General features: G+C 42.0%; 1 protein-coding gene across 1 annotated transcript in view; it reads left to right on the top strand.

Moving 5' to 3' along the window:
* The window catches only part of LOC126267542 (hemicentin-2), a 1,749,994-nt gene that overhangs the window by 942,679 nt on the left and 783,198 nt on the right, over nucleotides 1-24,117 (top strand). Inside the window, exon 8 of the mRNA XM_049972846.1 lies at nucleotides 22,547-22,677. Within this exon, the coding sequence (XP_049828803.1) occupies nucleotides 22,547-22,677 (131 nt within the window). The remainder of the gene's footprint in view (nucleotides 1-22,546; nucleotides 22,678-24,117) is intronic.

Here is a 24,117-nt window from a genome sequence, read left to right as displayed (position 1 = left end):
ACTGAAAAATTTCACACACACAAGACCAAAAAGCGGAAAGTGGTATTTAAATTGTGTTTTTTTAATGAAACGCATTTATAAACGGATTAAAGGGTAAAAAATAGTTGCCTAATCCCAAACAGATCGCACTAAATATTTGTGCTTCTTAATTTGTAGTAGCTATGACACTACCCTTAAACTTTAAAACGAAAAAAGTGGCACGAATGAAACACATTACGATATGCTAACGAGTGTACTGAGTAGCTGTGATGAAGGTAAATCACGCAGCCATTCATATCATTTTCTGTGCAAAAAAAAATTGTTAGTCACTTAACTGAACTATTCACCCACCAATAAACTATTGCAAGCCCCATGTTTTCCGTTATAAATTTTACAAGTATTATGTTAGTTATGCACCCTGTTTGGGGTTTGGAAAAATTATTTTGTACTTTTAAGGCAGTTTTAAAACCGTGTAACATAAAACTATCTTATTTAAGTAATTATTTCACATGAAACTGGAGTCATACTTTTTACGTTGTTTCTTCAAGAATTTCTAATTTTTTCGCACTGTTTTAATATCCTGACAAAGAATCGTCAGGTCGTCTGCAAAAGCTAAGTAGTCTATCCTAATAATATTTCTCTCTAATTTGACTCGTTCGTCAAGTTTCACCTCTAATTTCAGTTTTCCTCTCTCTTCATTTACTTTTCCTAAGACACTGCTGAGTGGTAATGGAGACAGCCCATGTATACACTCCTGGAAATTGAAATAAGAATACATGAGGACGTGCATTGTCCTGCTGGAACAGCAAGTTCCGTTGCCGGTTTAGGAATGGTAGAACAATGGGTTCGATGACGGTTTGGATGTACCGTGCACTATTCAGTGTCCCCTCGACGATCACCAGAGGTGTACGGCCAGTGTAGGAGATCGCTTCCCACACCATGATGCCGGGTGTTGGCCCTGTGTGCCTCGGTCGTATGCAGTCCTGATTGTGGCGCTCACCTGCACGGCGCCAAACACGCATACGACCATCATTGGAACCAAGGCAGAAGCGACTCTCATCGCTGAAGACGACACGTCTCCATTCGTCCCTCCATTCACGCCTGTCGCGACACCACTGGAGGCGGGCTGCACGATGTTGGGGCGTGAGCGGAAGACGGCCTAACGGTGTGCGGGACCGTAGCCCAGCTTCATGGAGACGGTTGCGAATGGTCCTCGCCGATACCCCAGGAGCAACAGTGTCCCTAATTTGCTGGGAAGTGGCGGTGCGGTCCCCTACGGCACTGCGTAGGCTCCTACGGTTTTGGCGTGCATCCGTGCGTCGCTGCGGTCCGGTATCAGGTCGACGGGCACGTGCACCTTCCGCCGACCACTGGCGACAACATCGATGTACTGTGGAGACCTCACGCCCCACGTGTTGAGCAATTCGGCGGTACGTGCACCCGGCCTCCCGCATGCCCACTATACGCCCTCGCTCAAAGTCCGTCAACTGCACATACATTTCACGTCCACGCTGTCGCGGCATGCTACCAGTGTTAAAGACTGCGATGGAGCTCCGTATGCCACGGCAAACTGGCTGACACTAACGGCGGCGGTGCACAAATGCTGCGCAGCTAGCGCCATTCGACGGCCAACACCGCGGTTCCTGGTGTGTCCGCTGTGCCGTGCGTGTGATCATTGCTTGTACAGCCCTCTCGCAGTGTCCGGAGCAAGTATGGTGGGTCTCTGACACACCGGTGTCAATGTGTTCTTTTTTGCATTTCCAGGAGTGTAGTAATGAGAGTAGAGTGCTAATAACCTCACGTTGAGCACAGTGTAAACCATTATAATGTCAATACATGGAACAAACAATATCTGTACCGCCGGCTGTACAGTTGTATATATATTCTCTACCGGTTTAGATTATTACAATCATCTTCACAGTACAAAACTGTGAGGCACAAAAAGGACGAATAGAAATTACACACGAGCATAACAGAAAATGGAGATTTAAAAAACGTCATTTTTGAAACCACAGTACTTACACAGTGTACATCAATGGCTCAAACAGGCATTTTGGCCTATATGAACCAAGCAAACCTCGAACATATTGTCGTAATAGTCTGTCTTAACAAATTCCACATAAACATGCTGTGCCTTGGCACAATTACAGCAATGCAGCCTCAGTGATAACTCCACACTTAATAACTTACACGTTATCTCTGTCAAGGCTACAAATGCTGAGTGATACTCAAAAGGATCAAATTAAAATACATACAAAGTATCAATACCTAGTAGATTACAGATATTTCTTGGTCTAGTCAAAGATTACAGTAACAGTAATACAGAAATAACTTGGCATCCTTTCTCTGAACAACAACATAAGTACAGAAACCTGTTATATAGACTTAAATGTTAGATAAATTGGAAAAAGAGGGCATTTATCAGGGATAAGCACAGTGGAAGAGTTGAAAGGATTGTAATGGGGTTCACCATTAAAAACTGTTAACTAGATGATAATTGCAGACGAAGTTATTATGTAGATCGACAAAGGCAATAAACGTATGAGAAGCGTTGAATATAGATGTACAAATGAATCGTCCGTAACAACCATTCGACGTCTCCAACCTTGAAATTGTGTTAAAGTGACTACCAAATGTCATTAAAGTACTATTTTGCCCTTAAGGAAACCATTAGCTAACAGCAAACGCTCTACAGAACGGTCTCAGTTTACCACATGTAGACAAGTGATCACACCACTGGACATATCTGTCTGAATGTTAGGGGAATAATTTACATATGAGGAACTAAAGGTAGCATATGTGATTTACGACGGTTGGAACTTAAATAGTGGCAACTATTTATTTACAACCGATACAAAAGAGCACAATGTGACCTATACCTTGAATCACGTGTAGAAATTTAAATGGTAAATACTGTTTATATGGTGCTTGGACCTTTGGCGATGTGTAATATCTCATTTCAAGGATGGCCAAAATATGGCGTAAGGTACTTGAGAGGTGGTGGGGGGGGGGGGGCGACTTAAATTTTAAGTAACAGATGACCTGTACCTTGACTATATGCCTCTAGAAACATGAGTCTTAATTGACCAATTAATAACTGCAGCACCCAAGTAGTGAAGAAATTACTATTTCTTTCTGAACTGTCTTTCTTTTGAGACAATATGACTGTCAAAAACTCAGATGAAACTTACACAATGAACATATAACATAAATTTTGGGTGAAACTGGCAGTATCACACTAATCTCAGGTTCGTAAAACTGCCGATAAAAACTTGTACCTACACTACTTCATACTCAGGTTCATATTCTTATGTACTACAGGTTACCTAACACTACTAGGTGTCACATAAGATCCTATCATGGATTACAAGAAATTACAGTTATGAGGGCTTCATCAATTGTATGTAAGGACAGGAAAATGTGAATTCTTACTTACATACGTACAACAATAGCAAATATGATATAGTGAGAGGACACACTAAATCACTCATCTTAGTGGCATTGTCATTAAAGATAAGTAAAGTTGTAACGATACAGGATACATGTAACCCATGCTACGAAATCATGCGTCTGTCATGCTGGAAGACGAATGGTAAATTTAAAGGAAAACAGTTGCTTGAGGAAGGAAAAGATTTGTAAATGCACTTAATGAAAACGTATCTACATCTACATTTATACTCCGCAAGCCACCCAACGGTGTGTGGCGGAGGGCACTTTACGTGTCACTGTCATTACCTCCCTTTCCTGTTCCAGTCGCGTATGGTTCGCGGGAAGAAGGACTGTCTGAAAGCCTCCGTGCGCGCTCTAATCTCTCTAATTTTACATTCGTGATCTCCTCGGGAGGTATAAGTAAGGGAAAGCAATATATTCGATACCTCATCCAGAAACGCTCCCTCTCGAAATCTGCCGAGATACAACGCGATGCAGGGCGGCTCTCTTGCAGAGTCTGCCACTTGAGTTTGTTAAACATCTCCGTAACGCTATCACGGTTTCCAAATAACCCTGTGAAGAATCGCGCCGCTCTTCTTTGGATCTTCTCTATCTCCTCCGTCAACACGACCTGGTACGGATCCCACACTGATGAGCAATACTCAAGTATAGGTCGAACGAGTGTTTTGTAAGCCACCTTCTTTGTTGATGGACTACATTTTCTAAGGACTCTCCCAATGAATCTCAACCTGGTACCCGCCTTACCAACAATTAATTTTATATGATCATTCCACTTCAAATCGTTCCGCACGGATATTCCCAGATATTTTACAGAAGTAACTGCTACCAGTGTTTGTTCCGCTATCATATAATCATACAATAAAGGATCCTTCTTTCTATGTATTCGCAATACATTTGTCTATGTTAAGGGTCAGTTGCCACTCCCTACACCAAGTGCCTATCCGCTGCAGATCTTCCTGCATTTCGCTACAATTTTCTAATGCTGCAACTTCTCTGTATACTACAGCATCATCCGCGAAAAGCCGCATGGAACTTTCGACACTATCTACTAGGTCATTTATATATATTGTGAAAAGCAATGGTCCCATAACACTCCCCTGTGGCACGCTTGATGTTACTTTAACGTCTTTAGATGTCTCTCTATTGATAACAACATGCTGTGTTCTGTTTGCTAAAAACTATTCAATCCAGCCACACAGCTGGTCTGATATTCCGTAGGCTCTTACTATGTTTATCAGGCGACAGTGCGGAACTGTATCGAACGCCTTCCGGAAGTCAAGAAAAATAGCGTACGTCTGGGAAGCCGTATCTAATATTTTCTAGGTCTCATGAACAAATAAAGCGAGTTGGGTCTCACACGATCGCTGTTTCCGGAATCCATGTTGATTCCTACAGAGTAGATTCTGGGCTTCTAAAAACGACATGATACTCGAGCAAAAAACATGTTCTAAAATTCTACAATAGATCGACGTCAGAGATATAGGTCTATAGTTTTGCGTATCTTCTCGACGACCCTTCTTGAAGACTGGGACTACCTGTGCTCTTTTCCAATCATTTGGAACCTTCCGTTCCTCTAGAAACTTGCGGTACACGGCTGTTAGATGGGGGGCAAGTTCTTTCGCGTTCTCTGTGTAGAAACGAATTGGTATCCCGTCAGGTCCAGTGGACTTTCCTCTGTGGAGTGATTCCAGTTGCTCTTCTATTCCTTGGACACTTATTTCGATGTCAGCCATTATTTCGTTTGTGCGAGGATTTAGAGAAGGAACTGCAGTGCGGTCTTCCTCTGTGAAACAGCTATGGAAAAAGGTGTTTAGTATTTCAGCTTTACGCGTGTCATCCTCTGTTTCAATGCCATCATCATCCCGGAATGTCTGGATATGCTGTTTCGAGCCACTTACTCATTTAACGTAAGACCAGATCTTCCTAGGATGTTATGTCAAGTCGGTAAATAGAATTTTACTTTCAAATTCACTGAACGCTTCACGCATAGCCCTCCTTACGCTAACTTTGACATCGTTTAGGTTCTGTTTGTCTGAGAAGTTTTGGCTGCGTTTAAACTTGGAGTGAAGCTCTCTTTGCTTTCGCAGTAGTTTCCGAACTTTGTTGTTGTACCACGGTGGGTTTTTCCCGTCGCTCTAAGTTTTACTCGGCACCTACCTATCTAAAACGCATTTTACGATTGCCTTGAATTTTTTTCATAAACACTCAACATTGTCAGTGTCGGCACAGAAATTTTCGTTTTGATCTGTTAGGTAGTCTGAAATCTGCCTTCTATTACTCTTGCTAAACAGATAAACCTTCTTCCCTTTTTTTATATTCCTATTAACTTCCATATTCAGGGATGCTGAAACGGCCTTATGATCACTGATTCCTGGTTCTGCACATACAGAGTCGAAAAGTTCGGGTCTGTTTGTTATCAGTCTGTCCAAGATGTTACCTCCACGAGTCGGTTCTCTGTTTAATTGCTTGATGTAATTTTCGGATAGTGCACTCAGGAGTATGTGATAAAAACTGTAGCAGGCATGTGAACTAAGAGTGCCAAACGCTATACCCTGCATCTGGTAGCAACCGATGAAATGTTTATCTTACCTGTTTCTATAAAACTAATCATATATAGTCAGTCCGAGGTAATATAAAGGGATTAAAAGACGTACTAGGGTCACTCCAAAAGAAATGCGCACTATTTTTGGAAAAATACAGTTTTCATTCTGCATGTGTGAAAGTCTTACAGTGTGTTGATACATCTCTGCCGCTTGTTTTCAAACTTAGTTCAACCTGTTCCCGTGAGAGGCGCCGTCATGCATGTCTTTAAGATGGCTGCTACACTTGACGTTCGTCAGAAGCAACGTGCTGTCATAGAATCCCTGTGCTGTGAAAACGAGACAGCAGGAAAAATCCGCAAGAGGTGGAAAAAAGTGTACGGAGATGCTGCTGTCGATCGCAGTACAGTTAATCGGTGGGCAAGCAGGTTACGTGATGAAAGCGGGCACGGCAATATAAAGGATCGTCCTCAGGTTTGGTGACTGCTGAAAGACGCATCACAGTGAACGAATTGTCATGCTACGTTGGGATAGGGGAAGGAAGTGTTTGCAGAATACTGAAAGTGTTGGCGTTAAAAAAGGTTTGTGCCAGGTTGGTTCCCAGGAAGTTGACAGTGGCTCACAAAGAAACAAGAAAAACGGTATGCAGCGAACTTTTGGAACAGTACGAGAATGGTGAAGATTAATTTCTTGGAAGAATTGTGACAGGTGATGAAACATGGCTCCATCATTTTTTACCAGAGACGAAGAGGCAATCAGTGGAGTGGCATCATGCAAATTCGCCCAAGAAAAAAAATATTGAAACCACACGTTCTGCTGGAAAAGTTATGGCTACGGTGTTTTTCGATGTGGACATCATGCCAAGTGGAACCACCATAAATTCTGATGCATATGTGACGACACTGAAGAAACTTCAAGATCGACTGAGTCGTGCTCGACCACATCGGCAAAATCAGGGTGTTTTGCTGGTGCACGACATTGCACGGCCACATGTCAGTCAAAAAACCATGGAAGCGGTCACAAAACTGAGATGGAGAACACTGAAACGTCCGTCTTACAGTCCTGACCTGGTTCCATGTGATTATCATCTCTTTGGGAAACTGAAAGACTCTCTCCGTCGAACAAGGTTTGGATATGATGACTCCTTTGTGCACCCTGCCAAACAGTGGCTCCAACAGATTGGTTCAAAATTTTACCGTGCAGGTATACAGGTACTCGTTCCATGATGGCGTAAGGTAGTGGGGAGGAATGTAAATTATGTGGGGAAATCAAAATATTGTTCCTAAAGGATGTATCTACACACTGTAAAACTTACAAACATGAAGAATAAGAAATGGATTTTTAAAAAAATTGTGCAATTCTTTTGCAGTGGCCCTCGCACATGTGTTCCATATATTTCCAAAACTACATACATCTTGAAGTGGGTAATTGCATAGAATATTATGAAAAAAAATCCATTGTATGTAAATTAGAGTAGTTAACAATCCATTAAATATAGCTACATATGAAGAAAATGTTTTGTAGTAAATACAGGTAATCGTGACATAGCTGGAGAAAACCAGGTGGATTAACTATGGTTAGCCCGCATCTCGTGGTCGTGCGGTAGCATTCTCCCTTCCCACGCCCGAGTTCCCGAGTTCGATTCCCGGCGGGGTCAGGGATTTTCTCTGCCTCGTGATGGCTGGGTGTTGTGTGATGTCCTTAGGTTAGTTAGGTTTAAGTAGTTCTAAGTTCTAGGGGACTGATGGCCATAGATGTTATGTCCCATAGTGCTCAGAGCCATTTGAACCATTTGAACTGTGGTTACATTAGTCATTAGAGTGCGCTTTTGGGGAAGGTTATAGAACCATAAAACCGCGGGCAGTAGTTTGGTAGAGCAGTAAATTCCGTTGTACTTGAGCTCTACCTTTAAAATATCTGAGATTACTTTAGACTCGGCAGTACAGGCGGCAGGGTAAAAGGACGTTAGAAACGCTGCGGTAGAGGGTTGTCGCCCAGACGAGGGACCAACCCCGCCATCGAGAATTGTCAAGAGGGCAGTGCGCCGGTGCGCAGCCCTTCTTTAACGTCGCCGGACCTGCAGCGAATTGGTGATGATCCCCGATCCGGGAGCGCGGCACAAATTCGGCCGTTTGTATTCCGATCGGAGGCCGTTCGCAAAGTTGCCGCTCCCCTTATCGGGCGGCGCTACGGCCGGGTTTCTGGGGGTATTATTCCCGTATTAGGGGCTAACACCCGCCGCTGGAGCAGGTAGCCGCCTGCCGACCAATTACGTTAAACAGTACGCCACTCTCAGTCAGAGCCGATAATTATTATTTGAAAGCCGAGCACGGTGTGCAATTGCGATGCCAGACAGCGGAATGGCTACAGTCTCGGTCCAACATCCGTCATGGCAGTCTCCAGTTCTGCAGGAGCGCCCTTATTCCGGCAGACGTTAATAATTTATACCTCGATCTCAGTCAGGATAAGAATTTGCACCAATAACACGAAATCTGAGAGTGTTTCCGAAAGGACAGGTTGAAAATGTGCAGTAGAAAGCTGTTTTATTGAAAACTGATATTTGGAGACCGTGGCTGTGTATAAAGTGCCGGTAAGTTCTTGCAAAGAAGAAAACCGTAATCAGCCACTGGTTGCCGATTTCTTCTTTGGAAGAATCCACCTGTGTACTGCAGCAGAAAGAGGTGTTAGGTAACATGAAAGTTACTCAGCAACATCCATGGATCGAAAAAGTGGCGACAGTACGACCATTTACAGGTCACGATCCTCTTACTGACCACGTGTATTAAACTGGAAGTTGTTCATTTTCCAAAATGTAATTTGCAATATAGAATAAATGTTGTACTCGTCTGAACTGCAGTCTTTTTTAGGATGTAAAACGTGACGACAGTATAAAACGTTACAAACTGCAACATTATACTGCGATGCCCAGAAACAATTGATTATGTGTCAAATTTTTCTAAATAAAAAAAAGGAATTTTTAAATAGAGAAACGGCCCTTTCCTCAGGTTAGTTCACATTTCTGTAATAACATTTCGTGATGAGGCTGACCTTTGTTGGAAGGTAATGAGAACACATTATCAAACTTACTTATTATCTCCCACGACAATTTTACGTAGTGAGGTAGCTCAGTGGTTAGCACACTAGAACCATATTCGGATATACGACGGTTCAGACAACCTTGCGGCCATCCAGATTTTCATTTTCCGTCATTTCCCTAAATCGCAAGAGGCAAATGACGGACTGAGTCCTGTGAAAGGACAGGGCCGGTTTCGCTCCCTATCTTTGCACCATCCGAACCTATATTCCATCTCTAATGATATCGATGTCGACGGGACATTAAACTCAATCTTCTTTTCTTCCTTAATTCTATAAGAGTTTGTTGGCATATACTGAATCCTGCAGAAAAATAAAGCGTCCGAATTTTGTGTGTGAAATCTCTTAAGTTTTTTAAAAATAAAACAAGTGTTATTAACATTCTATATATATTTATTCTTCATGTCTGCTTTCTTATTTCTTTATGTAGTCACCCTGACGATGATTACATTCCTCCCAATGAAAAACCAGTTTGTTTCTACCATAAGTTTAGAGTGTTTCACATTGTTGACAGGGCCACAACTTCATCTCTGCTTGCACTGTTTCATCACTACCAAAGTGAAGCCCTCGAAGGTGTTCTTTAAGTTTTAGGAAGAGACGAAAATCGGATAGGGCCAAGTCGGAAGTCATGGAAGATGATCCATGACACTTCGCTTACGTCTACATGATTACTTTGCCCGCATCTCGTGGTCGTGCGGTAGCGTTCTCGCTTCCCACGCCCGGGTTCCCGGGTTCGATTCCCGGCGGGGTCAGGGATTTTCTCTGCCTCGTGATGGCTGGGTGTTGTGTGCTGTCGTTAGGTTTAAGTAGTTCTAAGTTCTAGGGGACTGATGACCATAGTGCTCAGAGCCATTTGAACATGATTACTTTTAAATTCACAACTCAGTGCCAGGCAGAGGTTTCATCGAACCATCTTCAAGCTACTATTCTCAAAGAGCGCGTGGGAAAAATAGATACTTAAATCTACTCTGACCTCTTTATTATGGCGATCATTGGATGGGTGCCAACAAAATATTCTACCATTTTGGAAAGAAAGTCGGTGTAATTAAACATTTCTCGAGACATATTCGTCTCTTCTTTATCTACGATAATGACGGAAGCTGAGGAAGTGAATTAAAATTTATGTAATCGCTGAGACTTAAATATAGGTATTTTTGCTTTCTAATCAGGCACAGTAGCCATCGCACCACCACAGTACTACAACTAAAACAGTTACGTGGGCTAGACTTGTCCTCTGCTCTCCCTAACACAGACTTCAGTTGACATCTTCAGCTAATTTCTCCCTTATAGTTCGTCGCTATTACTGTGGTTCTCCAGTATTGGAATAGCACCCTAGCAATGGACGTGATGGGGAAATCCTGCCTGTACCTCAGGCTCAGGTGCCCTATAGACCAGATATAATTTATTTAGGAAGGGCACTGCACTAGGAGACCCCCTCTTTCTGTTTCAGTTATGTTGGTGTAATGGCTAGCATCTCTGCCTAATAAACAAGGAAACCTGCGTTCACGTCTCAGCTGCGTTACAAATTTTAATTCACTTCTTCAGCTTTCATCATTATCATGGAGGAACTTTGTGAATGAAATTCCACGAGAAACTGCTTCCAGAGAGAAATATGCCTTAGTTTACTGCCACTCTAATTCGTGGCATTTTGGGCAATTCAAAACGACCTGCCCTTCTGTAAACTTTTTCGATGTCCTCGGTTAATTTTGATGAGTATGCCACACGCACGGCAATAGTCTAGAAGAGGGCAGACACGCATAGTGTGAACAGTTACCGAACCCATGGCGTCAGATTACTATATATTTCGCAGGGATCTTGTGTTATCTAGCACTGTCACGCTAAAGGAGAGGGGTTCTCCAAGTATGGGCAAATTTTCAAATTCGAAACTCGATTCTAGCAGGCTCTTTTTTCCCATACCTACATGGCTAAGTTACCATTATGTAACACGTCACAATTCAGAGACCTCAAGTGACAGATGCATGAAAGCATGTTAAATAAAATGCAGAATCTTGAAAACTTCGGCTTCTTTTAGAAAGGTTTATAGAGTTCTCAATATGAAAAGAAGAAGAAGTCAATATTTTTCAGCACGATTCGTATAAAAATTCTCCCATTATGAAGTGTTCCTTTGAGTATTTCAACAGCGAGATATTCCTGTAGCACATGCTAGAAATTTTAGCAATGTCAGTGATGCTAGCAGTTTCGAATGTAGCAACTGTTGATTCGATGCTTATGATAGATTCGAGCCTAAAATTTTAGGTTTCAGGCTAATGTAGTGAATCCCTGGTGTGGCACCCAACTGCGGATTTTAAGAGAGACTTACACTCCGCTTACAATAACTGCAGACGAGACTCTTATCTTCTAGATAATTGTCATTGGAGAGAAGACCTACAACTATCAAGAAATTCAGACACAAACATGATTGCCGTCTTAGTGAACTGCTGAGATCCTTCCTTTTCATGAGTTTTATGGCTGATTTAATGCCATCCGATATCAGAATAGTAGGGGGGACTGTTGTTCCTTGGAACACTGTTGAGACGTTCGCCTCTATCCAAAGCTGTAATATAAATTAGTAAGTATACTTGCTCCATTTTTAAACGGCAACATTTACGTTACATATGCTGCATTTTTTTTCTAAAATTAGAAAAATTTCTCTCGTAAATGAAAACATGTTCCCAGGTGCAACATGGTCGTCGTGGTACGCAGGAGCAAATATTCTGTATAAAACATTGTCGGACTTCTTGCCACATCAATTCAATGTAAAACCTCGAGCTTTCGATGGTTACCTCCGTCGTCTTCGTCAGGAGCAACCCAGTCAGTTGCTCCTGACGAAGACTACGGAAGTTATCATCGAAAGCTCGAGTGAGTTGCTCTCGATGAAGACGATGGAGGTAATCGCCGGAAGCTCGTGGTTTTACCTTGAACTGACCAGGCAAGATGGCCGAGAAAGCTTCATACAACAGTGCCGTCGCGAAGATTTCGTACTCACATAAAAATATTCTACTTAAATTTAAAAGCGTTCAGGTCGAAGAAATATTGTGAATATATTATTTACTGGTCGGTCTGTCGCACTGTTACTCTACTATACACCAATGATCAGCACGTGAAATGAAATCAAGAACAACTAAACACATCAAAAAAAGTTTTGCATCATCTCGGTTCCGAGAGTTACGGAACCTGTACAGAAAACTGGCATAGACGTCAACATAAACATTATTTCCGCCCCTTTTATTGCACATGAAAACCACACATTGCATAGCGCACCACCACACAGCGAGACCTTGAGAGGTGGTGGTCCAGATTGCTGTACACACCGGTACCTCTAACACCTAGTAAGTAGCACGTCATCTTGAATTGATGCATGCCTGTCTTCGTCATGGCTTACTATCCGCAAGTTCATCAAGCTGCTGTTGGTCCAGGTTGTGACACTGCTCAACATCGATTTGTCGTAGATCCCTCAGAGTGGTTGGTGGTGCACGTCGTCCATTAAAAACCCTTTTCAATCTGTCCCAGACATCGATATGGTTCGTGTCTGGACAACATGCTGGCCACTCTAGTCTAGCAATATCGCTATCGTGAAGGAAGTTATTCACAAGATGTTCACGATGGGGGCGTGAATTGTTGTCCATAAGACGAATGACTCGCCAATATGCTGCCGATATGGTTGCACTATCGGTCAGAGGATGACATTCACGTATCGTACTGCCGTTAGGGCGCCTTCCATGACAACATGTGGCGTAAGTCGGCCCCATATCATGGCACCCCAAAACAGGAGGAAACCTCCACCTTCCTTCACTCGCTGGACAGTGTGTTTATTGCGACCGGGTTGCCTCCAAACACTTCTCCGGTAATTGTCTAGTTGAAGACATGTGCGACACTCACTCGGCGTGTTGTTGGGCACATCTGTACCGCGCTGCATGGTGTCGTAGTTGAAAAGATGGACCTCGCCATGGACGTCAAGAGTGACGTTGCACAGGATGGAGCATATTGCGCACAGTTTGATGATGATGTTTGGTTTGCGGGGCGCTCAGCTGCGCGGTCATCAACACCGCTACAAATTTCCGACCTTTGCTCAGCCCAATCTCGCCACTTTCATGAATGATGATGAAACGATGAGGACAACACAAACACCCAGTCATCTTGAGGCAGATGAATATCCCTCACCCCGACGGGAATCACACAGTTTGAGTAGTAACACGACGTCCTGTGGCTTGGCAAAAGCATTATTGAACATGGTGGCGTTGCTGTCAGGGTTCCTCTGACCCATATCCGTAAGTAGCGGTCACCCATAGCAGTAGTAGCCGTTGGGCGGTCTGAGAGAGGCATGTTATCGAGAGTTAATGTTTCTCTGTATCTCCTCCGTATCCGAACAACAACGCTTTGGTTCACTCCGAGACGCCTGGACACTTCCCTTGTTGAGAGCCCTTCCTGGCACAATGTAACAATGCGGACGCGATCGAACTGCGGTTTTGACCGTCCAGGCACAGTTGAACTACAGACAACGCAAGACGTTCACCTCCTTCCTAGTGGAATGGCTGGAAATGATCGTCCGTCGGACCCCTCCGCCGGCCGGTGTGGCCGTGCGGTTCTAGGCGCTTCAGTCTGCAACCGTGTCACAGCTACGGTCGCTAGTTCGAATCTTGCCTCGGGCATGGATGTGTGTGATGCCCTTAGGCTACTTAGGTTTAAGTAGTTCTAAGTTCTAGGGGACCGATGACCACAGATGTTAAGTCCCATAGTGCTCCGAGCCATTTGAACCATTTCGGACACCTCCGTCTAATAGGCGCAGCTCATGCATGGTTATTTACATCTTTGGTGACATCCCTGAACAGTCAAAGGGACTGTGTCTGTGATACAATATCCAACGTCTATATTCAGGAGTTCTGGGAACCGGGGCGATGCAAAACTCTTTTTGATGTATTTTTTATTAAAAACCAGTCACAATATATTTTGAAACAGAAGCTACTAGAAACTAACACAAATTTCCATTTCCATATCGGGTGAAATTGTTAAGACATTGGCGAAAGTCAGTTAATTTGCAAGTAACACATGTATCATCGTAACATATCGTCTTCCGTTTCAAGGCCCAAAACGGTGCACGATTTACGAATTATGCCTTAATCACCCACACATTTACATCCCGTAAAATTTTGTATCTGCAGAATTGACAATGTATTTCAAATAGTTGTAATGTGTTATACAGCGGTTAAGCAAGCAGCACCCGAAATATTTACAAGTGCTTCAGAAGTACAACCTAATACCCAGTAACAATAAAAACTGTAGAAAACGGAGGAAACTGCTCCTGGCGGTCTCTAGTGCGTAATCATTCATTTGATTCTAAAATAAGTCGCTGAACTGAAATACCAACCGCAAAAATCATGTGTTCCTACGTTCACTATCCTCTACGTACAACACTCTCCTCTACTTACACCGAACGCTATAGGTTATTTGTTGCATGTATCTCAGTCTTTGTCTAGCTCAAGAGTTTGAGTTTTACAGCTACCTCTAACGGAAATGAGTGTGCTGCATTGTGGGCTGGGAGTCCCCCATTCGGCCGCGGAGTGCAAGTACTTATTGCATTCTACGCCTCATTGGGCGACTTGCGCGTAGGAGATGGAGATGAAATGATGATGATGACAACACAACACCCTGTCCCTGAGCAGAGAAAAGCTCCTGCCCCACCTGGGAATCGAACCCGAGCCCCTTGGCGTGACATTCCTCCGCGCTAAACACTCAGCTAATGGGGGCGTACACAGCTACCTCTGATCCTATGACAGACAACCCTTGATATCTTAACACGTATCCTCTCACATTTTACTTCAATGGAGTTAATATTTTCCTGATCAGTTGTCCGGAGAACTACCTCACATCTTACTATATCAGTCCACTTATTTTTCGGTGTCATACTGTAACATATGTTGAACGCTTTCATAATCTTCTTTTTCCGGTTTTGCCGAGGTCCATTATTCACTTCAACAGGATACAATACGGTTCTCCAAACGCACATTCTCAGAAATTTCTACCTCAAATTAAGGACGAAGTTGGATACTAATAGTTCTAATTGCTGTGCCAGTCAAATGTCCTCATGGGTTCATCATGCGTGAATTGGCGTCCAAATCAGCAAAATTCCTTCAATTTTTCCACTACGTTAATATTAATCTTGTCACTAATTTAATTTCTGGTACCCATCAATACTATCGTCTTATTTCGGTTCATTCTCTGTCTATATTCTATACTTATTAGATTGCTGATACCATTCAACAGATTCCATAATTCTTCCGCATTTTCACTGAGGATAGCAGTCTTTTCCGGGGAATCATATCACTGACATTCTTCCACTTTCTGTTCTAATTTCTTACCTTCAGATTTTATTCTTGTTATTATTCCTTCCATAAACAGGTTAAACAAAAGGGAAGCAAGAGTGCTTCCCTGCTTTTCGCCCTTTTAAATATGAGAACTTCTTCCTGAGAGACCGTGCAGCGTTTGGCACACTGTACTCGTGTTCGAGAGGAGGATGGTTCAAACCTCCATCCGGCCTCCCAGATTTCTGTTTTCCGCGATTTCCCTAAATAATTCCAGGCAAACGCCAAGATGGTTCGTACGAAAGAGCACGGCCGATTTCCTCTCCCGTCCTTGAAACAATCCAGGCTTGTGCTAGTTCTCTAATGACCTCGATGTCGAGAGGTAGTTCAACCCTAATCTTTCTTTCTTCCTTCCTTAGTCCCTTCCTCCCTTCCTTTCTTCCTCCCTTCCTTCTTTCCTAACAGACTGTGAATTTACAAACAGGAAAAGATGTTCTGTATGTTTGTTATCTATTGCATATCCTATTCTTGCTCTATCTATGATTGCCTATTTGATTTTCAGAAGTCTGTGCCTGTCTTTGGGATATCATATTGTTAAATGCTATAAGTCAAACGCTGCTCTCCGTTTACTGATAAATTTTAACAGAAAGGAAATAACGTGATAGTTTCACGGTGTGAATTCGGAAATAGGTAGAAAATTGCTCCGATAGCATCTTAAAAGATTTGTTTGTAAAAAGGTTGAAATAAAACATATAGCTCAGTTATTATTCTGCGCGGCAGTGAGGAAACGCTAAATCAGATGGATAAAAAAAAATGTTACAGGAAGTCGAAAACAAACTCTCTTGCAGTATAATTCAAGGTAATAGTTATCTACATGTGCTAAAGAGGAAGGAAGAAGATGAGGAGTGAAACAGTATTTCTCTTGTCGCATTCCAGGGACGTTCTCTTAGAAAGAACAAATATAATGCATCAGATAAGATGATGAAAAATGTAAACAGGCCAAGAAAGTTGTGAGAAAGTTCGCACATATTGCAGAAGATACTGCTCACTTCTGGAAAGTAATATCAGATAGAAGCTCGGATTAAGCTAGAACAATACTAGAGACTTAAATCTCTGCATTTTCAGTACTAAAATCCTATGGATAACTTAAGCTAGAAAAATCCTGGTGATATAAATCTCTGTATTTTCAGTACTAAAATCCTCTAGATAATTTAAATATTAAATGAAGTAATACGAATCTGTGGCTTAAAAAAGGTAGGATTAAAGAAGAGTTACAATCTGATGAGTGCCTGCGGGATATCAGGCCTTGAAGGAGTTAAACTACTAAAAATGCTAATGAAAGCTACTCCATTTGGTTGATGTCGATTTTGTGGAGTACATTCTGAGGCGAAAGGCTATCAGTGTTAACTACTTTGACGAAGAATCAATACTCGCGAAACACAGTGTAGGGCTCCAGGAGTATTAGATATCTACAACAAATGGTACGACTACACGCCAAAGCAGTAATGAACGCCGAAAGTTAACACACATTTATACAATCAGCAAATATTTACCAACCGAACGAAAGCAGCTGTCATGTCCGATATTTTTGTGCATCAGGTGGATAAACGTTCGTGCATCTTAATCGATGTCTCAGTCACGCAAGCTAGAACGTGAATAACAAGGCGACTCAGCATCTATAATAAGGTATCTTCTCAATCAGCTTCTATATAGAAAGCTTAGTTTCCACATGATCAGGGAGAGCATTAGCTAACGTTCTCTGGAGGATTCAGCCGATAGCGAAACCTCAACTTTGCTTTAAAGTATTTCCTTTACTTATCAAGTGTTTGTAGGCTATGTTTAGCTATAATAGTTCGTCCAGTCCAACGATTTCCGCCTGCCTAAGTTTCCCGCATTTCAAAAGATTCTTCTTTAGAGTGCTAATCGTTTTCTTCTACATGTTCATTGATGTGTTGGCTCACTGCTTCTACTTGGCTCACTGCTTCGCTCTGGAGGGATACAAATTTTGCAAATGCGGTGTAACCTCCCCACAAAATAACTTCCGAAACTTCCGAACAGCAAAACATAGTATAAATAATATTCTCATTTAGCGTAACTACCCAACAGTGAAAATATGTATGGCATTGACATTTAGCGTAACCTATCAATAATACAATGTGACAAACCTCTCGATAAAATTGTCGTTCACTTATAACCTTTCAATAATTGACTGTGAATTTAAACTGGCAAACTTTGGACGTCAGCAGTGCTGCGTCATGGCCCTGAAAATTCATTATGAATAAACTGGAAAATCATACCTCAATTAGATCGCCGGATAACGCGTATATATCTGCTCCTATAAGAAATTTTTCTGGCGCAGTTCAGTGCAATGCTGGCCGATAGATTTGTCTTATATAAAAGGAAAGAGCTGATTTTTCTTTTCAGTAATCGAGATGACGAAGGTTCGGAGAAATTAGTAAATTCTTTAAATTGAAATGAATGATTGTCAATAGTTACTTTTTATGAGAAAGATTCTTATTAAGCGATTTTTTTTAAAAACACTTACATGAGACTTGATATAACAATACTACATATGCGCGAGTCTGCTTTTGCCTTATACTACAACGCTCAGGCTCTGCCATCGCTTCCCAGCACCGGCCCAGCCAACTTCGTACACACGACTGCTCGCTAGCAACTACTTACTGCTACTGCCACACAGTTCCTACTGCAGTCAACACTGCTCTTTGGTCTCAGATTCTCTTACAGCTTACATATCGCAGGCATCACGTGAGCAGTCCATCGAAATTACATCAGCTCGAGTGCGCTAGCAACAAATTCTTTAATCATGGACCTCTTACAACGGTTAATCAGTGCAGTTGATTAAATTTCCTTTACTACACTTCTATGGTCACAAATATTTTATGTCATCAGACGACCGGTTTAGGTCTATAACCACCATCTTCAGATCTGTTTTATAAAAACATGTCCTAATATACTGGAGCCATAGTGGCACCGTCATATGCTAAACACAAAGTCAGCGCCAGCACCGTCAAACACATACAAATAATAGTACACGTAGAGTCATCTCGTCAGTAGCACTACTCAATTTAGTTGAGTTTCTGTTAGGACTTGTTTTTCTTATACACGAAAGTTATGCATATCATCTAGTTTCTAAGTTAGTTAACAGGACTGACATAAAACTGTGACTAAATGCATCTACTCCTCGATAGTAGAATTCGTATGGTATGCCGTAGAGATCTTTAGCTCCCTTTGAGCTTTGGCTTTAGTATTCCGTGCAAATATGACAGTCTACGCGAAGTGTCACATTACATCTGCTTAAGGCTAGACCCTATATGGTATGATGTGTATAGCGCCAGTCTCCAAAATGTTTCGAACTTCGTATGCTGTTCGAATACTGATATGCTAGCCAGCTTGGCGACAGCGCTGTGTAATATTACTAATTTTCGCCTCACAAACATTAATGTACGCTCAATAGTACACGCTTGATGCCCTAAACTTATCGAGGAATTGTAAAGTAAAAGAAATGAACCTTCGCATAGCAGCGACAGAATCTATTATTCTGTGTATTTGCCGTTCTTGCGCGGTGCCTGTAAATCTCTATGTACATGTATCGATTAAGGATATAAAAAAGAATTCTGTTGTTTTAAGACAAATGAGGCTTTGGGTGCCTCACCTTTTACAGTTTGTATTCCATGAAAGGCGGTCGCGGACTTGCTGCGTTCCGCTACGGTATTTTATATTTTATGTGAAAATATTGAATGAATATGCTAATTGTTATTTTTCCAATCAGAAACCATGTAGTTTCTTGTAATTGATTACGAACAGACAGCATCAAGAGGACATTTAGACTGTTATGTATAAAGTATTTAACCACAATGGTCATCTATCGTAATTTGATATGAAAAGGTACGTAGCATTAAAAACAGTGTCTTAAAGATAAGTGTGCTTATTTTAGTAAACCAACCTTGATGATTTCCATCTCCTTATTTACTTGAATGATAATTATTTTGTGCTAGTTTATCATCAGAAATTACGATCACGCTGATGAGCCGAACGCAGCATGAGGCAGAAGGAACATAATCGCTTTCCTATTATTTCAGAATCAACTCATTTTTTTATTTAGGTAGTGTTACATTTCTTTTAAAGTCTATAAATCTTCTGGTCCCTTAATGTTGTTCCGGGTATGACTACATCGCGACTATAAAAATTCACAGAAATTATAATGTTTCTTCCGAACTAATTCAAATATATCAATATGCTGCTCTTATTCAGGTATTTAATGCTCAACGTACGTTATTACAGTAGTGTAATCAATCCCTGATTCGATAGCCAAGTGGCCCACCAAAATATTCACTTTTTCGAAATTTTTCAAAAAATATAAAATAACAAGTCTTTTTCTTTTCGCCCCCTAAGAGCAACGCTACAACTGCTAGCTGTTTGGTGAAAGGATGAGGTCGAACCAACTAAAAGGAAGTAATTTTTCAATCATCATTCACAATTAAATATGAAATTTCGACAAAAAATTGTTATAAAATGTCATTCTTCAAATTGTAGTCTAATTCTTTGCACCAATTGTGAAGGAATACAGTATCCAATACAGAACAAGAACTTTCAAATAAGCGGCATCACAGACGGTCACAACCTGGAGGACCCAACTGCCATAAAAGCATCACACAATAGAAATTATAATGTTTCTTCCGAACAAATTCAAATATATCAATATGTTGCTCTTATTCAGGTATTTCTCGCAGGTACAGGTAAAAGGGCAGTTACAATCAAATCGTAACAACAGACGGAAAACTATAACTAGATTTCAGTAAAAGCAAACCAAACATAACCACCCACTGCTTGTGCGGGGGGGTGGAAGGAACAGAAAACTGAAACACATTAAGGTCTTAAACTGTGGTACAGTAGAAAAGTCAGGTAAATAGTAAAATATTTGAATTTACTGAGATAGTCTGACATAAACGGCCATAAATAAGGTTATTCTTGGAATTTTTTAAAATTACTCTCTTTACGAAAATTCCATTATAGTTCCGGGACGACTCTAGTTTGACCGGTGATGGCAATTAAGAATGCATTTTAAATAATTAATAACGAGACAACTTAAGAATAAATATCTTCGTGAGGTTTAATAACTATAAGGAGCTCATAACGGCAATGGCCATTTGTGCAGTAAAATATATACTGAATTGGTTAACCACAATTGAATGACAAATGAAGTATAACAGTCCTTCGCTGACAAACTGCTGTTTGTGGGTTAAACTATCTAAAAAAAAATACATATTAAACCGCCAGTACAATGCACCTTAATGACTCAAATTCTGATTCAAATTGTTCACATGGCTCTAAGCTCTATGGAACATCTGAGGTCGTCAGTCCCCTATACTTAGAACTACTTAAACCTAACTAAGGACATCACACACAACCATGTCCGAGGAGGATTTGAACCAGCGACCGTAGCACCAGCGCAGTTCTGGACTGAAGCGTCTACAATCTCTCGGCCACAACGGCCGGCACCGATTCAGACTGAACAACAGCTGTACGTGTCAAGAAGCATATAAATACATCTAGGCTAAAAAGGCCTTCAAGTCAATTTCCCCAGCACCTACATAATTCTTAAAATTAACAATAACCAAAGGTTAAAACAGCTTTGCTTTCCTAAATGGCCCGATATATTTATGAACAACAGCTTGGCCTCAGTTCATTTTCAAGCTTTGGCCACGAAATACAAAACATGTGAAGGCTACCGTGTATAAGCTTCTTTTTGCAGTTACCCCACTGACAACTTCCACAAGAGCAATCAATTAACATTTAAATTTATAATACATCCCGTAGTGCAACTGACGATATTTCTGCAGAATTTAAACTCAATCTAAAAACTGAGTCCCACGCCGGCACACCATCTAACTACACAGTCAACAGAAATGCTCACCAAAACAGTGTAGTTTTGACAAACCGGCGAGGTGGATTAGTACATGGGTATTCCCAGCACAAGCAATTGACACCAAAGTGGATGAAGATTAGAGCAAAACGTTGTACCAGTGAGAGGCGCATAACTCATTCCAGTACCCACACAGGCGACTGGGAATACAGTCCGCGGTGGGCATTCGCCCAAAATCCACTCACAGAGCCACTCGTCAACAAGGGTCCTGGCCTGCCACACTTGCACCCGGTATGGCGGCTAACTTCCTCGTGCCTAGCAGAGCCATGACTCCACAAATACCTCGCTGGCCGATCCGACACTATCCGAGCCCCCTTTCTCCCTCCCGCAAACACACACACACACACACACACACACACACACACACACACACATAGTTCTCGTTGGACGCTTCCTAATAACACAGGGACGGCACTCAGTGAAACATAACGGCTGCTGTCGGCAAACAAATTCGATAGAAGCTTGCAAGGCTCAGTTATGTCATAATTTACTTATTCTATGCCATAAAACCATGATCAATCCTTATAAGGAAATTTTAAATATTTCATTATAGTAGATCTTATATTCACATTCTGTCTGAAAATTCCCGTTTCTTGCTCTACCTTGCACTCCCTATTTTGACATTCCTTTGACTTTTTGATCTCAACTTGTGTGCACATAGCTCTTGGTTTTCACGCAAATTGTATGTATTGCAATTTCGAACCATAATTTTTTCACCTACGTTTTCCGTATTCGTGGTATCGGTATTGTGACGGTTGAAAAGAGCTTGTCACTTATTGAAGAACATTTTCAACAGAGAGTGTGATTGAAAGCTGTCGTCTTGTAAAGTACTTGAAACCCAACTTACGGTGTTATAGTTTCTTATCTTTATCACAGCTATGGAGCAATAGAAAGAGAATATATTTTGGTCTCGATATTTCTCTTCCGGTCACTATCTTTCAGAGTTTGTTTTTAAGTAATTTGCGGCTTTAACTTTGCTGACAAACTCAATTCAGTTGCTGGCACTACTCACATTTTGCTCGTTATTTTAATTACGAAAGCGTTAATCAGTGCAGGACCTGATGAAATGTGAAGCCATCATGTTGTCTCACCAGTGATTTGTGAGTGGTGCGTATCCTCATACTGCTTGTGATTTGCACGATATCATCCTTCGGAACACTTGAAACGCTTCGCAGTATAAGCCGATTCTAAACGACGAGTACCTGTTTACTGATCCCCGGCCTCCTCTTTCCACGTTACAGACCCGCCAGCTGTCTCGGTGAGGCTGGATTCCGACACGGGGCAGACGATTTTCAAAGAAGGGGACAACGTGAGGCTGACGTGCGAGGTGAACTCAAACCCGCAGCCGGACACCGTCAGCTGGTTCCACGAGGTAAGTTGCAGCAAGAGCCAAATAAGTTCTAGTTGTGCTCTGACGAACAAGTGTGCGATAGATACAATAGCGGACGTAGTTCCTGAAAATACCTGTTTTCATCGTAAGTTAACATCTGAGAATTTTGTGCTATTGAATTAACAGCACCTATATTTATATTACCGTCCCTTATTAGAGATAGCTGTGTACCCGCGAGTGCAATGCCACGTCGTGTTAAAATTGCGAACGTAGATCACGTTGATTTCGGTGATCGCCTATCGGAGAAAACGGAGCCACTAATGGCTCTTCCTTCACGCATTATTGCAACTTGTGAATACTGCGTACTTACGTAATGATCTGCAAGTAGGGTATTGTGTGTATTGTGTATTTAAACCGAGGACCTTAAAACGACGGAGAGTCTGAAACGTCCCCTTAGAAAAATATGAATGACTGTGCTGTTAAACCTGTTACGTTATTTGACTTTCAAACAACTGCGAACAACTGAACGTACTCAGACATTTCTCTCTTTACTTATTCTGATCATCACTAAACTGACACAATATTTTTAGCGCAACACAATCTGACTTTGAATAATCCCTACAAAAGAATGGCCCTGACTAACAATAACCTATATCTTTCATGAATCACTTGCCTCACAAAAATCTTCGTTACTCGAACTACTGCAATACAGCGACCGCAAATACCGCAAGATAAATATTCCAACAATGCCAACCAGCCACAGACTGCACACAGCACAGTGATTTTCATACAGACCGCTACGTGGCGTTACCAACATAAAAATCTAAACAGCCTACTTTCAAGACTTCCTCCCGCCGTAGTCCTCAGCGGTTCACAACCCCATAACAGGAGAGAGCAATTCACCCACACCACCTCCCCGCACCGTACCCAGGGCTATTGGGTGGTTCGACACCCAGTGGACACAACCCCTTCCCACCCCCCACCCCCCCCCCACCCCCCTCTGGGAACGTCTCACTCATACCACACGGGTGTAACCACAAATATTCTCGTGGTAGAGTAATCATGGTGTAGGCGTACGTGGAGACAGTGGTTGCGCAACAATATCGCCGACATAGTGTAACTGAGGCGGAATAAAGGGAACCAGCCTGCATTCGCCGAGCCAGATGGTAAACCACCTTAAAAACCATCTACGGGCTGGCACGTACACCGGACCTCGACACTAATCCGCCTCGCAGATTCGTGCCGGAGACGGGCACGCCTTTCCGCTCGAGAAGCAGCGCGTTAGATGGCGCGGCTAGACAGACGGGCTGGAACTTGGGTGCTTGCGATCTATAAAAGGAAAACTGTCTTACGGGTGCAGAGGTAAAGTGTTCAATAAGAAATAAGTGATAAATATGTTTGCTACACTAAACCTAGCAGAATAGAGCGATCGACCAAGCATCCTATTCACAAATGTGAATCAAATGCTAATCACATCTCCTA

The sequence above is a fragment of the Schistocerca gregaria genome, chromosome 4 (genome assembly GCF_023897955.1).
Source record: "Schistocerca gregaria isolate iqSchGreg1 chromosome 4, iqSchGreg1.2, whole genome shotgun sequence".
Lineage (NCBI taxonomy): Eukaryota > Metazoa > Arthropoda > Insecta > Orthoptera > Acrididae > Schistocerca > Schistocerca gregaria.
The sequence above is the reverse complement of the archived record's forward strand: the minus strand, read 5'-3'. Positions and strand labels throughout refer to the sequence as shown.